The sequence below is a fragment of the Ambystoma mexicanum genome, chromosome 3p (assembly GCF_040938575.1).
Source record: "Ambystoma mexicanum isolate Mex_15411 chromosome 3p, UKY_AmexF1_1, whole genome shotgun sequence".
Classification (NCBI taxonomy): domain Eukaryota; kingdom Metazoa; phylum Chordata; class Amphibia; order Caudata; family Ambystomatidae; genus Ambystoma; species Ambystoma mexicanum.
Genome location: NC_090925.1, coordinates 1,235,954,991 through 1,235,971,502, shown reverse-complemented (window position 1 = coordinate 1,235,971,502; position 16,512 = coordinate 1,235,954,991). Strand labels below are relative to the sequence as shown.

The 16,512-nt window shown below is 46.0% G+C and overlaps 1 protein-coding gene across 6 annotated transcripts in view; it reads left to right on the top strand.

Moving 5' to 3' along the window:
- Nucleotides 1–16,512, top strand: part of ATF7IP (activating transcription factor 7 interacting protein) — an 813,149-nt gene that overhangs the window by 381,132 nt on the left and 415,505 nt on the right. For all 6 annotated transcript variants that reach the window (XM_069652710.1, XM_069652711.1, XM_069652713.1 and 3 more), the window contains one exon: nt 9,036–9,116. In XM_069652710.1, coding sequence (XP_069508811.1) covers nt 9,036–9,116 — 81 coding nt within the window. The remainder of the gene's footprint in view (nt 1–9,035; nt 9,117–16,512) is intronic.

Sequence of the window (16,512 nt, the reverse complement as noted above, 5' to 3'; positions counted from 1 at the left end):
ATAGGGTGGTGTGCACTGGACCCACAAAAGAAAAGGTAAGCAAGTCCTCTTACTATTCTTGGGAACAGTAGTTCACCCAAGGAAATTTACTTACACATTTAGAGAATTCCAAGGGACTTCTCCATGGCACTGCACACAAGCTGCTGTCTTACCAGGCCAAAAACAGATGCCTATGGAGTTTACCAGACTCCGTTGAACACATGAGGGAGAGTGGGGGTTTAGAGTTCCAATCACTCAGGAGTAAAACATTTAAATGCCCTGAATCCAGCAAGGGAGCTGGGGGTCTCCAAGGCTGAAGTGAATTGGCACAGAAATGAAAAGTCTCCCTAACACTGGATATTCAACCTCCATTCCTTTTTAGCTTTGTTTACCTACCGAACTGTCTAAAGCCAACTCAACAAAAGCATGGTCTGAGATCACCACATCCCCAATAGCAGTACTGTAAATATCCCCACAACGAATCCTGCTAACCAGAAAAAAGTAAATCTGAAAAGTGTAATTTCTGTAGTCTAGATTACAATCTCGCACATCCTGTAAATCCCACTTCATTAATTCCAAGTGTCCCTTTCTGGCTTTGGCAATGGCATAGGAGCCATTCTGATAAGATCTGATAAGATATGTCCATCTTCATATTCAGAGTGGTGTTAAAATCTCCCTCAGTCACAATCTCCACATTGCCTAGTATGCATCCAATACAGTATCCACATTTTAATCTGCTTTCGCCACATTCAGCCCATAAATATTCAGGAGTATCAAACGTCACCTTTTCTTGATTGCATCCTAAAATGGCTATGTTGATGGGGCTTTTCTTCAAGCTCTTCCTGAACAGGCGCTAAACCAATTAGTTGCACTAGGTCTTTCAAAAATAAGGCCGACATCAAGTGGATTTATTTGCCACAGACCATTGTGCTGTTTGCCACTAGTATGCTTCTATGTTGGGAATTGGAAAAACACTTTTTTAAACATTTTATGCCTTTCCGCCTTTTCCCACTTATTCAGTAGTGATGGAATGCAAGCTCAGCCATTACTCAATAGTGGAGCTGACTGCTCTGTTCTAGCGATGTCTGATCTGGTGGTTCTTGGACATTTGCAAACAGGTTTTCAAGTTCAGGAGGAGAGATTTGATTCTGCGCACCCCTCGCATAGTTTTGAAGGCTGGCTACCTGAAAAGCTAACCTTTGCTCATCTTCACATCTCAAAGGAAAATATTCAAATTGGGTTTGTGGCTCTGAAAAAATCTGAAGCCCAATACCAGAACAATTATTTGCTTTTGCGCAGTTTGGTGTGCAAATTGTCAATCCTTTGAGACTTCGAGAGTGTCTGGTCTTTCACACATTTAGTGTTGATGGGTAACCATACCGACATTTTGTCTGAAAAATCTTAAACCTTCAAATGGGGCCATTTTTTTATTTTATTTTATTTTTTAAATTTTTTTATTCATCCCGTTACAAAATGTTCTCCAAAGTGGTATTTAAACCTGGTTCCAGTTCTGTTAATGCATACGCCCTTTGAACAAATTGCCTCTTGTGATCTAGTTCTTATAACTTGTAACATTCTTTCGAGTGGCGATTGTTTTAGCTAGAACCATTTGGAACTTCCTGCTCCCAAAAATTGACTTTCTTCAATATTTTCATACCAAACCCCATGATTTGTCTAGTGAAGAAATACACAAAAACTTGGATGTTTCCAGGGAACAAAAATTCTGTATAGTGAGTACGTAATGGTTTATCGGCTCATACGATCTTTTTGTAACCCACTGTGACTGTCTCCTGGCAATAAAGCCACTAAGGCAGCTATGGCCAGAAGAATAGTTTTAAGCATCTCTGAAACTTTACATTGCGCTTTGGCTGCATCTCCTTGGCCAAAAGACAACTTTTCTAGAATTGCTTGACATGTTTGCGTGAAGCTTGTTGTATATGCTTGTTGAGTAGGATTTTCATATTTATATCTTCCTGACCTGTGTCAACCCGAGAACTTTGTTTGGACTGGGTAATTATCTTGCCTTGTCCCTAGCTGAGTGGCAATCTTTTTCCCCTCTCACCTAGTCTTTTACTCTTTTTATGGGTGACCTTTGTCTCTCCATAGTGTATGGTTGGAGTTACTTTCCTATAACTTTTGGGCTTAGGCTGGGTTGCCCCTTTGAATTTTTTTTCATGTCCTCTCCCCCCACCCCAAATGGACCACCAGAATACGTGGGACAGGCCCCTCAGTGGGTGGGGCAGTAGGGTTTGGGAACCCTGGGGATAGATTGTCACACTAATCTGCCCATCTGCGCCAAGTTACGTTTGGTAAATAAACAAATTGAAAATTGTAGACTGCACTTTAGGGGCAGTTGAGGGGCACCCTAAACCGGCTGGGAATTGTGTAATGCAAAGTGGGGTGGCCCTCTCCCCCACCCAAAATGGAGTGGGGGCTATCTCATGCAGCCCTCCCTGGGGGCAGATATCTGCTCCTAGGAGGGTACACCTGACCCCAGGAAGGAGTGAATGACACCCCCCCCCCCTTATCTGCCCCAGCAGGGCTACATGAGACGCCCCCATCCATTTGGGGTGGATGGGGGGAGAGATGCACCCCCGGTGGTTTAGGGTGTCCCTCAGCCCCCCCTCTCTAAAGTGCAGCCTACCATTTTCAATTTTTTTCTTTGTTTCCCAAACTTCCCTTGGCGCAGATGGGAACATGAGTGTGCCAATCTGCCTCCAGGGTGCCCAAACGCTACTGCCCCATCCATTGGGGGGCCTGTCCTACTTTTTGAGGTGGCCCTCTCCCCCACCCCAAATGAAGCGTGGGGGGGGAACCTCATGCGGCTCTCCCTGGGGGCAAGTTTCTGCCCCTAGGAAGGGGCAAATGTGTTTTCACTGGGGGGCGAGGGGTGTGAGGTTCAATAGACCACCAGGGATGGCTTGCAAGGGAGGCCGTGATTGGAAAGTATTAGTGTAGATTTGTGTTTGCTGGGTGACCGTAGGTAACAAATGATTTTTGTTAGGTTTAAAGCTTTTTTTCTATGCGAGCAGCTGCAACGTTATGTGAGTACTGTTTTTTTTTTTTTTAATTTTTTTTTAATTTACGGTTAGGGCCCACTGTCAGTGGGGTGGGTAGGACCGGGGCTGGATTGTTGGTGCTGTGGGTGGGAATGTGCCGTCTGGGGGGAGATTTTGGTGGGCTGGGACACAATTGTAGGGACTTGCCACAAATTGCCCCCCATGCCAGCAGAAAATAGTTTTTTCCCTGGGAGCGGATGTCTCCCATGTGGGTTGACTATCTGCAGGCCCAGGCTGACCTCTGACTGTGCTACGTTACAGATGTCACCTCTGGGGAGGAATGAGGATCCTGCCGGGGCTCCCTGGAGCTGCCGCTTTGCTTAGGGGACGGTACACCTACATGGTAAATGGATGTCCAAGGCCGGGGACATCACCTTCATCCATCCTGGAGTTGTGGCTGGGCTGCATTACAGCTTTTCCCTTCGGGGAGGTATTGGCACACTGCTGGGACTCCCTGGTGGGGAAAAGCTGTAACACAGGCCAGCAAGAACTCCAGGACAGTTGCAGGTGATGTCCCTGGCCTTGGACATCCATTTACCATGTGGGTGTACCGTCCCCAAGCACAGCGGAAGCTCCAGGGAGCCCCGGCAGGGCCACTTCCCTTGCCCAAGGGAAGTTCCGTATCGCATCCCAGCCCGTGCTACACGATGGCTGGGGCTGATGTCCCTGGCCTTGGGCGGCTGTCTCCCATGTGGTTTCACCGGGCCGAAGCTCAGCAACGGTTTCAGGGAGCTCTGGCAGGGTCCCCGACCTTTCCCAGAGGGAGAAGCTGTAACGCAGGCCAGCCAGAGCTCCAGGGTCTTAGGGGGTGATATTACTGGCCTTGGACGGGTGACTACCATTTTGGGTTGAACGTCTCCATGCCCAAAGTTGGTTCCAAGGAGGGCTGGGACATTTCCTTGCCCTTTCCCAGAGGGAGAAGCTGTAACTCAGGCCAGGCATAGCTCCAGCAAAGTCGGCGGTAATGTCCCTGGCCTTAGGCACCCTTCTCCCATGTGGGTCTTCGGTGGGGCTTATGGGTAATACATTCTGGGGAGATTTGCGCAAGTCAGACATCTTTGGGTTCCCACGGGTGTCTTCTTTTCAGAAATGCATGGGGTTCCCTGTTTTCCTTGGTGGCTTCGACACCCTAGGCCCAATTCTGTAGGTTGTCTCCCACACCTGTTGTGTGTTACCAGTGGTTTAGCCTTTTCTCTTTGCGCCCAGGAAGATGCATCCACACATGTGAGGTACCGTTTTCATTGGGACACGTGTGCGGACGCAGAGAGGTAGGCCATGTGGTGTTGGCGGCGTGTTTTGGTGGGTGGCCAGAGGGAAATGTCTGAGAATGGTTTATTTCCAGCCAATTTCCCTCTGCCCACCCACCGAAACACGTTGCCAACAGATATCATACCTTCCCGCGTTCCCACAGGTGTCGCGATGAAAATGGGGGTGCACCCATCTGGGCGCAAAGGGAAAATGCTAACCCACTGGTAACCCCAAGCCTTTCGGCACAGCACATTTTGTTCATTTGGGCAACCTACAGATTTGGGCCTAGGGTGTCGAAGCCAGCAAGAAAACGGGGAACCCCATGCATTTCCCACACCTGTGGGAATCCACGAAGGTCTGCCTTGCGCAAATCGGCCCAGAATTTATTACTCCGCACCCACGACAAAGTGAAAATTGTGTTACCCCCCCACCAAATATCAAACTTTGCCGGGGTTCTGGGTAATACATTCTGGGGCGATTTGCTCAAGTCGGACCTCTGCGGATTTCCACGGGTGTCCTCCGTTCGGAAATGCATGGGGTTCCCTGTTTTTCTTGGTTGCTTGGCCACCCTAGGCCCAAATCTGTAGGGTGTGCACATGAGCAGAATTCCTGAAATTATGCTGTGCCAAAAGTTACCCGTGTGAGGTACCGTCGGAACACTTGTGGGAAGGTACGACATTTGTTGTGTTTGCATGGTTTTCATAATGTTTCGACCGGTTTATAGTCGTAATGTCGAAACCAATAATGTCGAAAGTCATTTTTTCGAAAAAAAGTCGGAAAAAAATGTCGAATTTTTGTTTTAATGCATTTTTTTTTCGAAATGGGGGTTCCCCCTACCCCCTTTTTTAAATTTTTTTTTTGTTTTACCCATTTTTTTATCCCGAACCCCAAAATAAATATATAATTAAAAAAAACGGAATTCGACTTTTTTTCCGACATTTTTTTTCCCGAAAAAATTTTCATTCGACATTATTTTTTCGAAAAAATGACCGACCACCGTTTCGACCCATTTGCTGCTGCTCTTTGTCACACAACCCTTTCATTTATCAAATGTGACCTACATTTTGTCGCTGCTTTAGGCCCTATACACTTTTGTAACCTGCACAGGTCACCTACCCTTTAAAAGGTCTGCCTGTGCTCTTTCAAAAAATGTATGCTTGCCCTTCCTCAACGCATTTGTTTTCCTAATTTACACATGTGAAGTACGTTTGTTCAGGCTGTAAGCATAAAACTGCTTTTGGCCTGTGGTATTGCTTGTTTTGTGAAACATTGCAAAAAATTTGTGATTTCCTAACTACAAGAGTCGGGGGAATGTAGCGGAGCATTGTATTTCTCAAAATTCATACAAGTCATTGCCGTACCAGGCCAACCATGTCCACCACATACTTTTTTTTATTTCTTTTTTTCTTCTTAGTCTTTTTCCTGCTTTTTCCCCAAACTATGGAATTTTTCCCTACATAGTTGTTGCCCGACCTGCGCAAATCACCCCTTCCTAAACTTGGAATTTTGTCTACTTTTCAGAAATGTATGCCTTTTCTGTTCTTCATGCATAAAAAAAGGCCAAAATCGCCTACCTTTCACAAAACGGTTGTTAACCATATATATATATATATATATATATATATATATATATATATATATAAATTCGTTTCCACTCAACCTGTTCCTGAAAGCCAGGAAAATGGGGAATTCAGCATAGCAAACCATTTGTTCCCAGCTCTTACAAGGAAAAACCCACATGCTTGTTTGTACATCAATTTATTGGCATTTTTTGAAATAACCCAACAATCTCACCCTTTTTGGTTATTTTCTCTCACCCGATTCCCCCCCCCCCCCTACAGCAAAACCGCCTACATGTGGCTGAGATATCTCATGTAACAAAAGTTACAAGCCAGTGAATGGCGACCTACCAAAATCACCCAAAAAGGCATTGGCACGGGGTTGGGGGAGGGGGTGTAGTCCTGGCAGTGAAGGGGTTAAGTCGGCCTCGGTAAAGCACAGAAGGGCCACCATTTTTCTAAAATGGTAGGCGCCTTCTTTTTTCCCCATTTCTTGTGGTTTCAGAGGCCTTCCCCTGCCATTCTAGGTGGGAAAGACCTCACTGTAAGGTCGGCGGGAATCCTTTGGATTCCCTGCCCAGACTCCAGAGTGTTAGTGAAGGCAGAAAGTGAGGCAGGAGTACAAATCTCTGCAGCCCTTTGTCTTTTTCCTTGCCTGAAAGGAACTAACTCCTAATGGGTGACTGGCTGGCTGTCCTGATTGGACAGCCAAACCGCCCCTTTGTAGAAAATTCAAGGGGAGATTGCAGAAGTTGTGCTGTGGTTCCTGATGAATACTCCAAACCTGGAAGTTGCTGACAAGTCGACCACTGGAGCTGAAACCGAAGAGAAAGATGAAGAAAGGAGAGCTGTAGCGATTTCAAGCGACCCAAGTGCCTGCTGTAACTCTTCCTTCCATCGACCTGGGGTCCAAAATACGACTCGTACCAAGTGGCTGGTGACATCCCCTAGTCTCAAGAAGACCTGCATTTTGAGTCATCCAATGGCGTGCTGCGACCTTGCTGGGCTGCAATACCCCTGGTACCTCTAGTCGTTTGCGGTGCACAGTGTTCCGAAATGCGCTGAAACTTTGGTGGCTTCCTTCTGGACCTCCAGAGACTTGATTTGAATACTTGAAGTCCCTACACCGGAGTGCTGGACCAGATTAGTGACGAGAATCCAACCAGCGATGTTCAGTCTTTTCTTGGTTCCTGAAACGGGTGTCAGAACCACATCCAGCTGTGAAGAAACCCTTGCCTGGAGTCTTCCCCATTGATCCCTGCTGCAAATTCCCTTCCGGTGTCCTGCCTTCAGTTTTCACAACAAGGAATTAATCAACCGGGTTTTGTGATGGCTGGGGGTATTACTGACCTTCAGCCTTGTGTGATTCCTGTGAAGCTTTGCTGGCGATTCATGTGATTAGGAGTCCTCTCATCCAGGTCGCTCAGGCCCACTGCTGGAATCCCTCTAGGGTATCTTCTCTGAATTTCCTGGACTCTAACTAACTCTAAAGTGAACTACTTACTTGTTTTGAAGAGACTTCCTCAGGAACTCTGACTTTTCTTGCAACTGCACCTTTACTCAACCTACCTACAGCTGGCACCTAGACCACTAGGGTCCCTCTTCTGCCTCTTAGAGAACTCATGCAATAGACTAGGCAAGGATTGTATAAGAAAAGGATTCTGTCTTTATAAATAAAGTGTTAAAAGGTTACATACTTGTGGAAGAGTTGGTTTGTAACTGTCCCTCTGAAATATGAGCGGTTACAAACGTTCTTACTAGCCTTTGAATGGCTTTTGCCATTCTGAAAAGTGTGTGTATACAAGGTGATTATACTCGCCTGTGAATTGGTTCCCTCACGTCCGAAAAGTAATGGTTTTGGCTTCACCTAACTATTTCTTTCAGAATAGAAGTGTATAGGTTTACCAACTGGTTCTGGCTTCCCCTGATGTGCTGTACAGCCTGTATTCAATAAGTCTGCCTTGGGTTTTACCTAGCTTGAATAGCTGTGTGCCATTCTGAATAAGTGTACTGTGGGTTTTACGAACCTTGGTCTGCCTTGTGCCCTCCTAAATTAAGTGGCGAGTTATTGCTTACCTTAATCTGTGTTCCCACTGATCTGAAATGCAACTGTAATAGTTAATTACAACATTGGTTTTACTCACCTGGTATACCTGAGGGTTATCCTAAAAGTAGTGATGGGGTCATACTGTGCATGAATTTGTGTTCCACTATTAAAAAAAAAGTATCCTGGTAACCGGGTTGGTCTACTAAGTGATTTCTTAACTGAGCGTCACTGCATGACTGACAGGGTCTACTATCCTTGAATTACTGACTGTATTCAAAAAGTATATGTAAACTGGTTTTACTCCACAAGAATAGCTGATTGCATTCTGAATATGATATAGGTTTACCTAACCTCTGCTGACTGCTATTCTTAATAAGGTCATACTTTGGGTTGTATCCTTTAAATATTGAGTTGGTTTTTATAATTGTTTATATATAATGCGATTGTGCTTATTTATCCTAGATTCATCTTGGCCTACTTGTATTTAAATAAACTGTTTATTTTTACAATACATGATTCAGTGTTTCTTTGGCCATATGTATGCTACAATTTCTTTGTACCAAGCAACAGCCCTCTTTCCTAAGATGAACCTGGCTGCTCTGTCTACACTGCCAAATACTCTGGTGGTACAACCGTATTTAAAGTGTGGAGGTTTGTACTGTTTGTTGTATGGTTTTACTAAGCCCTTAAAACTGTCCAAACAATGCTGTCTTCTCCACAAACTATATTAACACTTTTTAGTCTTGTCCCAATGAGTTGGAAAGGAGGGAGAGCAGAACGGAGAAATGAAGATTGCCTTCATGGTGATTCAGCTTCTTGGTAGTGTCTCGCCTTCACCTCAACAACCAATTTAACACCTCAGTGTATACTGTGCTACAACCTCCTGCAGAAGTGGGTAGAAAAAACACGGATCTGGGATTTGACAAAAAGTAACAATGGCTAGAATGCAGGGGTGGTACACATAGGGGTGGGCATGCCCGACTGTTATCAAGTTTTTAAGGTAGCGGCAGATCCTTTTTAATCTGCTGGTCCCGTCTTGTTAGCAAGTGGAGAGACTGTCCCAACCGCTTGTGAAGATGGGTGAAGGACCTGAATTGCTATGAATGTAATTCTTTCTAAACTTCTTTCCATTTCTGCCTTCAGAGAAAGAAGAACCCATCATGGCGGCAGAAGAACTGCTCCCAAAGAGAGCACCAAATGACGTAAGAAATGTACCAGAGAGAAGTGAGTATCCCATGCTGACAGAATGGTTATCCTGATGGAATTGTTTGTGTATATTGTTACTCTATTATAAGGGTCTGAATTGGAATTCATGAAGCCGCATCTGATAGCTCCTGATTGTCGGGGATTTTCTTCTGACTAGGATTTGTGCACAAGACAGGAGCTCTTAAAGTGAAATGTTATAAATATGTCATTAGCCTAGAATAAGTTGAACGGAAAAGCGCTCGGCAAAATAAGAATGTAAGTAAAGGCTGGGAGGATAGCTCAGGGGCAATGCATTTGTCTTGGAAGCAAGCCAACGCAGACCAACATGTTTGAATCCCGATCTTGCACTTGGAGATTGGTCTTCAGTGTTAATTCAGTGATTTGAGTAACATGCATGCAGAAATATAAAATTGAGAGCTGCACCTGTCCTAAACCTGAAAAATGGTGGAGATTGCTTTTGGTTGCAGTCGAATTAATACACTATACGCACTTTCTGTTGCTATGTTGTTCTGTCCTTCGCTCTGCTGCTGACAATATCTATTGGGTCCCTCTGTTGCTTTCCCTATTACTTCCGGCCTTTGGCAATTCTCCTCCCTTTTGCTGCTTCTCACTCAGTTATTCCCTAGCTGTCTATTACTACATCAGTTGCTATATCGCTACATGTTGCAATCTCCTCACTGCAATTACTTCTTTCTGCTGTGGCCACTTCTCCGATACCAGTTTGTTCTCGGTTCTGCTGTTTGTGCCTCTGCTTGGATGAAGAAGGGTTTTAACAAACTCCTTGCATTCATTTGCCCTTTTTGATCCAACAAATGAAAGAGCTATATGACGGCCCTTAGATGGACAGAGCTACATTGGTACAATTGGAGGGCCTATCCAGAACGGCAGTTGGGACGCAGGCCACAGATGGGGGAACTGGTGGTCAAAGGAGTGGAGACCTGACTTAAGCCATCTCATTGGCTCCTACTCCAGGTTCCTAGAGTAAAAATCACTAGGTTGTCTGCAGTTGTACAGAATTGCAAATTACAGATGGTTCTATTCCCCAGACTTGCTGGCACTCATTTTATTAATGCCTTAAGAATGTATTGATCGATCTTTGCGGTAGATCAAGGGTAAACCCAACATGGATCTTCAGATGCAGGTCTTCAGTTGAGGTCAAACAGAAGGATATTATGAGGGAGCCATGTTCTAGCACTCAATGGCTGCGCGGCTTTACTGCAGTGCAATTACCATGGTTTCCCCAAACAGCATGCCACATGCTTTTAACACAGGTGTTCCTGCATCAGCATCACCCCACTATTTGCACAAATCACAGCGTTTCTAGAATTAAAAAATATGCATGAAGGGTGTGCTAAAATCCTTGGAGATTTACATGTGTATCTGATCCCATTGAATGAACCCACTGAAATGTAACTGCTGAATGCACTCTTGCCTCTCAAAAAGATGCAGTTGTTAGCAAATGGCATTTTTCATTCATGTACACATAAGCAGGGGTAAAAAGGCCAGGACTGGCTTTCATAACCAACATTGGCCAACTTGTAATCTATGCCAAAAGTCAAATGGTTTGGACTTTGTCAAGAGATAATTCCCCAGATGGGCCTGTATGAATGTCACAGGCTTGCATCTGAATGAATCTGGTTGTTCTGACCGCTGTGTGTAACCTTTTCAGTTCCTAAGAGTTTGCCCATAAGGTAGACATCCTGTGCCAATTGGCTTTACAAAGTTTTAAAATGAGCAATAACTTTGTCGTTCTGCTCACTTTAGAGTAAGCTCTGATTGAGCAGCAAATGGTGACTTTAAAAGATCGCCAATTTGAGGGCTAATTCCCCAATTAACAAATGAGGATTTGAAACGTGTCTGAGGAAAGACCAACCCTTGCACTTTGCAGTGCCTGCTGCAGATACTAAGATCGGCTGCCTACTGAAACTATTGTTTCAAACAAAGGCAACATGGAGAGAAAATAATTTTCAGCGCGCCTTGACGCTCTTTTGGTGGAGCGCTGTCGAAGTGGTCAAAAGGGCCTCTAATGTGGCTCTCAAGAACCTGTTGCCTAAACAAGTCCCTGTTCCCTTCACTGTGGGACCGTCATTGTCCGATTGAGTAAGCTAAATGTTCCCCACTGACTGATTTAAGCCAACAACATGTAAATGAGATTTTTAATTGCAATAAATGGCATTAATGTTTTCTAAAATTAAACCAACCTAAATAATTCAGAGAAATAAAAGTCCCAAAGTGACTGATCTATAAGACCGGCATTACAGCCCATTTAAAAGACTAAATAGAATAATCTGCTAATACTTTCCAGTTTTTATGAGAATATCAAACCCTGACCATTCTAAATATTAAAACTGTTGTGTTCTTAAGCATTCAAGGCAAGACTCCAATTTGATCAATATTTTGCATGCCTTTTCATATACAATACTATCATTCATGATTGCCATTGAAATTTGTTTTGTTTGTTTTATTTGCTTATATAGCGCGCTAAACCCTGAGGTAGCTAGGCGCTTGACTTGTTTAGCTTGTTCCATACATGGTATAAATACAGATAGTAGGAGAGAGTAGAGATAATATACAAGAATGTAGGAAATTACAGTGTACATAGGGGAGGAAGTTACAATAAAATGGAAGAATTTACATGTTTACAGCGAAAAGCTGCAGTAGACATTTTTACAAAATATACAGGCAATGTGTGGTTTCATAGATGTTACTTAGGTAAGAGGGGTCATGGAGAAGAGCCAGGTTTTGATTTTGAAGCAGAAGGAGTGTTTGTCTCTCAGCGCTGGTGCAAGGAGTTCCATGTTTTTGCAGCTAGGACTGGGAAACTGGTTCTGCCTGATTTTTGGAGTCTGTATTTGGGAATGCTAAAGCAGTGGGCATAGTTGGCTCTGGTGGGCTTCGATGTGGTCTTAGTGCAGAATATATTGGCCAGGTATTTGGGGGCAGTGTTGATGCATTTGTGGGTGATCATGAGAGTTCTGAAAGTGTCTTTTATAGGGAGCCTTTTGGCCGTCCGTCTAGCTTGGGATATGTTGTCGGAGCGTGGAATGTTGAGGGCTGCTCTGAGAGCGTTATTTTGCAAGATTTGGAGTTTGTGGATGTTTTGCTTACCGGTGCCAAGATGGAGGGAGTTGCAGTAGTCCAGCTTTGATAGCATTAAAGCTCTGGCTAGTATGATACAGCTTTGTGTGGATAAGAAAGGTCTACAGGTAGTCGTTTGTGGTGTTTGCTGAGGAACAGGCTGTGGCATTAACCTGTTTTAAGAGTGACAGGGTGGAGTCGAGGTAGACCCCTAATGTTTTGGCGTTTTTGGAGACCTTGATGACATTTCCGTCTATATTGAATTAATTGTATTGTGGGTTGAGTTTGTTAAGGTGTTGTCTGGAGCCAATGAGTAGGAGCTCGGTTTTGTCGTCATTGAGACAAAGCCTGTGCTTGGCCATCCATTCTTGAATTTTGCTGTAGATTTTGTTAAGGCGGGAGTCGTCATTCTTGTAGGAGCCTGAAAGCGTGATGAGTATCTGCGTATCATCAACATAGGTGGTATATGGGACTTTCATAAATGGGGAAATACATAAAATTACACTATTACATTGCATGGATCGTAGTTTAAAAAATATGCCATGGGGATTCCAAGATGGCTGCTGACAGAGCACTGTAATCAATCCTCTCCCGAACCTCGAAACCAGAAAAGCGGGAACTTTGAAAACATCCTCCCCAGGCATTTTTGTTCAGCAGCAACGAGGGAAAGTCCAGCCGAAGCATAGCATTAGCCCCCCCCCACCCCATAGAGGAAGGGCCGCTGTGCTAACGGACTCCGCAGCCCCGCCCTCCCTGTTAAAAAAAAAAAAAAACAGGAGGGGGTTATTTGTACTCCAGCTCTCTATAGGGCAGAGGCACAGAGGACTCCAGCCAAGATTCTCTAAAACACAGCTCTTTATATAAATGAGGTTCGCGTTATATACACAATCACAATAACACACTTTGTGCTCCAATTCTAAAATGGTACACATATACAGTTCCAGGTGATGCCACTGTTACTCTGATTCCATTAAAATGCATCAACTGTACTCCGTTTAAATAGCATACGAATCAACACAGCAAAATATCAACCATAGATTTAGGAGGAAGACAAGTTGGTTAGACAATTGGCAGAAAACTGGCCCGGATGCCTAGACACAGTTCTGTATGAGGAGCCCCCCACTTGGGCAACCTGTAAATGAAGATGCACTACAAGCTCAATCCATATATTGTCTATCAGTCTTATCTCCTTCTATAAAAGTTCTACTGCCCCAAAGTACCTGGTTTCGTAGAGTTCTTCGGTGAGTCGTCGACGGGCCCTTCTTGAGCGCACTCCCTTTAAGGCAGGAGCCGCGTGCCCTCTAGATTTGGTGAAGAAAGATGCGAACGGTGGTCGTTGATGGAGCCGCTTCGATCTTTGCGGTCAGCGTCTGGGGTCGGCGAACGGGACGTGACGGCTTCAGTAGCTTTGTCGGCATCTGAGGTCTTCGGGTGGCGGGAAACTCACTGGTGGATTCTCCTCGGCCGTCGGCGGCCTTGACTTTCTTCGGCAGAATGAACGCGGTTGACGGTGATGAACAAGGGAGTCCTTGGATAAAAATGTTCTTGGGCAAAGGGAGCACAGTGGCTCCAGTCGGTAGTCGATGACGGACGGCTGTCCGGTGTTTCTCTTAGTTCTCCTCAGCGGTCCCCTTCTCCGGTCGGCAGCCTTTCGTAGGTCTGTCTACCAGGGAGTTTTGGCAAAGATCAGCTGGTGCAAGATGGTCCTTCGTAGCTCGGGAAGAGGTCTCTTAGCCAGGTGCTCTCTTGGACCAGTTCCTTGAAGGCACAGCAGCTTTCAGATTAGCGAAAGACAGCAGCAAAAGTTCTTCTTCCAGTGGGCTTCATAGTTGAGCACCAGTTTCAACTTCAGTTTCTGAAGGATTTCTAGCAGTGAGAGTCCCCCCAGATATACTGTTGATCTCCCATTCATTCTGTTGGGTCACACTCAGGCCACCAATCACTCAGAAGGGCATTCAGGGAGTCAGGCAGCCAATCAGGCGCACAGTGCATTCAAGCCATTTTTCTCCATCTAGACACTAACACAGAATGTGTATTCGGGCAAGCACTCTGCCATTCAGCACTACACACTGCAGTCATACCAGTTTCGGGCAGGGCTGACTCAGTCATTGTGTCAAACACCAGATACTAGCCACCCATAACACAGAATGCTTAATCGTGACCCACTCCAGTCACCCTGGTCCCACCCCATGGGCGTACTCAACATACAGTCATTGGGAAGGCTGGACTTCCCCTCAACACCATATATTGAACTTCCACCCAACAGCCAGCCAGGGAGAAGGGACAGATTCAGGGCTTCCTGGGACTTCGGGAAAAGTAAGGTAATGGATGATAGAAAGCAAGAGGCAACAGGGGCCATCTTGTTTCCTATCGGGAATCCACGGATTCCAATGACTGGGCCTGAGCATCCCAAAATGGAGGATGAGCAGGGCACCTGTCAATTCAGCACGGAGCTGCCACCAGCCCGTACCCTGCTCTGTGGGCCACACACAGCTTCCCAAAAACATACACTAAGCACTCCCTTGTGCATCCTCTCCTCAAGAAACCCACAGCGGATCCCTCTTGTCCGGCCAACTATCGCCCAATTTCCATTACCCCCTTCTTAGGCAAACTCCATTGGTGTGCTGCCAACGATCTTTGTCTTAATGCCAGCAAGACAGAGATCCTCCCCATTGGCACACCATCACCTTCCTTTCCCCTCACTCTCTGGCCGGCCTCCCTTGGCCCTCCTCCTATCCCCACCTGCGAGGCCAAGAACCTTGGTGTCACCTTGGATTCCACACTCTCCTTCTCTGCCCACATCGCTGATGTATCAAAAAAGTCAAACCTCCTACTACTGCACCTCCTCAGAGGTATTCTTACTTTCCTCTCATTCCCCCAGAAGCTCACTGTCTCCCAAGCTCTGGTTCTCTCTAAGCTGGACTATTGCAACAGCCTCTTTCTTAATCTACCTGCCTCTACTCTCCGCCCTTTACAACTTATCCAGAACGGGACTGCGAGACTTGTCCTTGGCTTCAAGCCCTGGGATCGTATCTTTCCAGCTCTGAAATCTCTCCATTGGCTCCCAGTGGATGCAAGGATTAAATTCAAAACCCTCTGCATTCTCCACAAGGCTTTCTGGGGCCTGGGTCCAACATACCTTCAGCTATCCCTCCGCAAATACCTCCCATCTCGAGCACTCCGCTCCTCTACCTCTAACTCCCTCAGGGTCAGTCGTTTCTCAAAGAAACGAGCTGGGGGTAGATCTATCTTCGGCTGGGGCCTCCCTCTGGAACAGACTCCCTGCCACTCTAAAACTTGAGGAGAACCATCTCCGATTCCGGAAGCACCTCAAAACCTTCCTCTTTGCTTCTGCCTTCTCCTCCCCTCTACCCTGTTGATTCTACTCTCCCTCTGCACCATGCACCTGGCCACCCTCTGTCCTCTGGGCCCAGGTACCTGCTCATCTTGCCACCCTCACGCACTGTCTCTGGGCCACTTCCTGCACTGGGGTCTGTATCTGTACCCATACAGCCCTCCCCTTTTCTTCTTGCACTTTCAGACCTACACGGCCTGCTGCCATAAACCCAGCACTTGCCACTTGCTGGCTGCACTCCCATTGTTTATTGCCTTTTTATTTATTATTTTATTAATATTTTTGTTTTTTCCTTCTCGCTCCGCACTCTCCTTTTGTTCCCCCTTCCATGCACTTCTCCCCCTTCTCCCTCTACCCTGCACTTGCACGTTCTCAATGTCACTGGGCCTAGTAAGATCGTTGTTTTTGTTCTCCCCTGTTCCCTTTCCCTTCCTTGTCGCGCTCTGAAACACTTGTGTATGAGCGCGATAGAAATCAAATATCAATCAATACACTAGGAGTACAGGGTTGTACTCCCACACATGGGGGGCCATAAGGGTATCCCAAGGGTCTGTTCACCAAACCAAAAAAGAGCCGCAACGCCAGGAGTCCCACATGAACTCCTGCACAGAAAATAAGTCAGAACATACATGATAAAGCAATAAAGGACAAGTATGTGGAGGCCCTGTCCCTCCAATGCATTTCCAGCATCAGCCCAGCCGCCTCCGACATTGGAGAAGAATAGATGGTAATCGGGAGAGGGAGGGGGGGGATCTAATCCTGGGCATCCACGGGGGTGGGGGGTGGAAGAGAGGAGACTAAGCGGGTGAACAGTGGCACGACTATCCCTGGGACCTCGGAGCGGGGCACACCCGGGGGAGTCAGGAGAACCAGAGCGGCAGCAGAGTGGGCAAGTGGGGAGAGAGCCTAGATAAGGGAAGGCTCCAAGCAGCGACCACCCAATTTTGGCAGCCCCCCCAAGCCCCCTGGAATTTAGAGGAC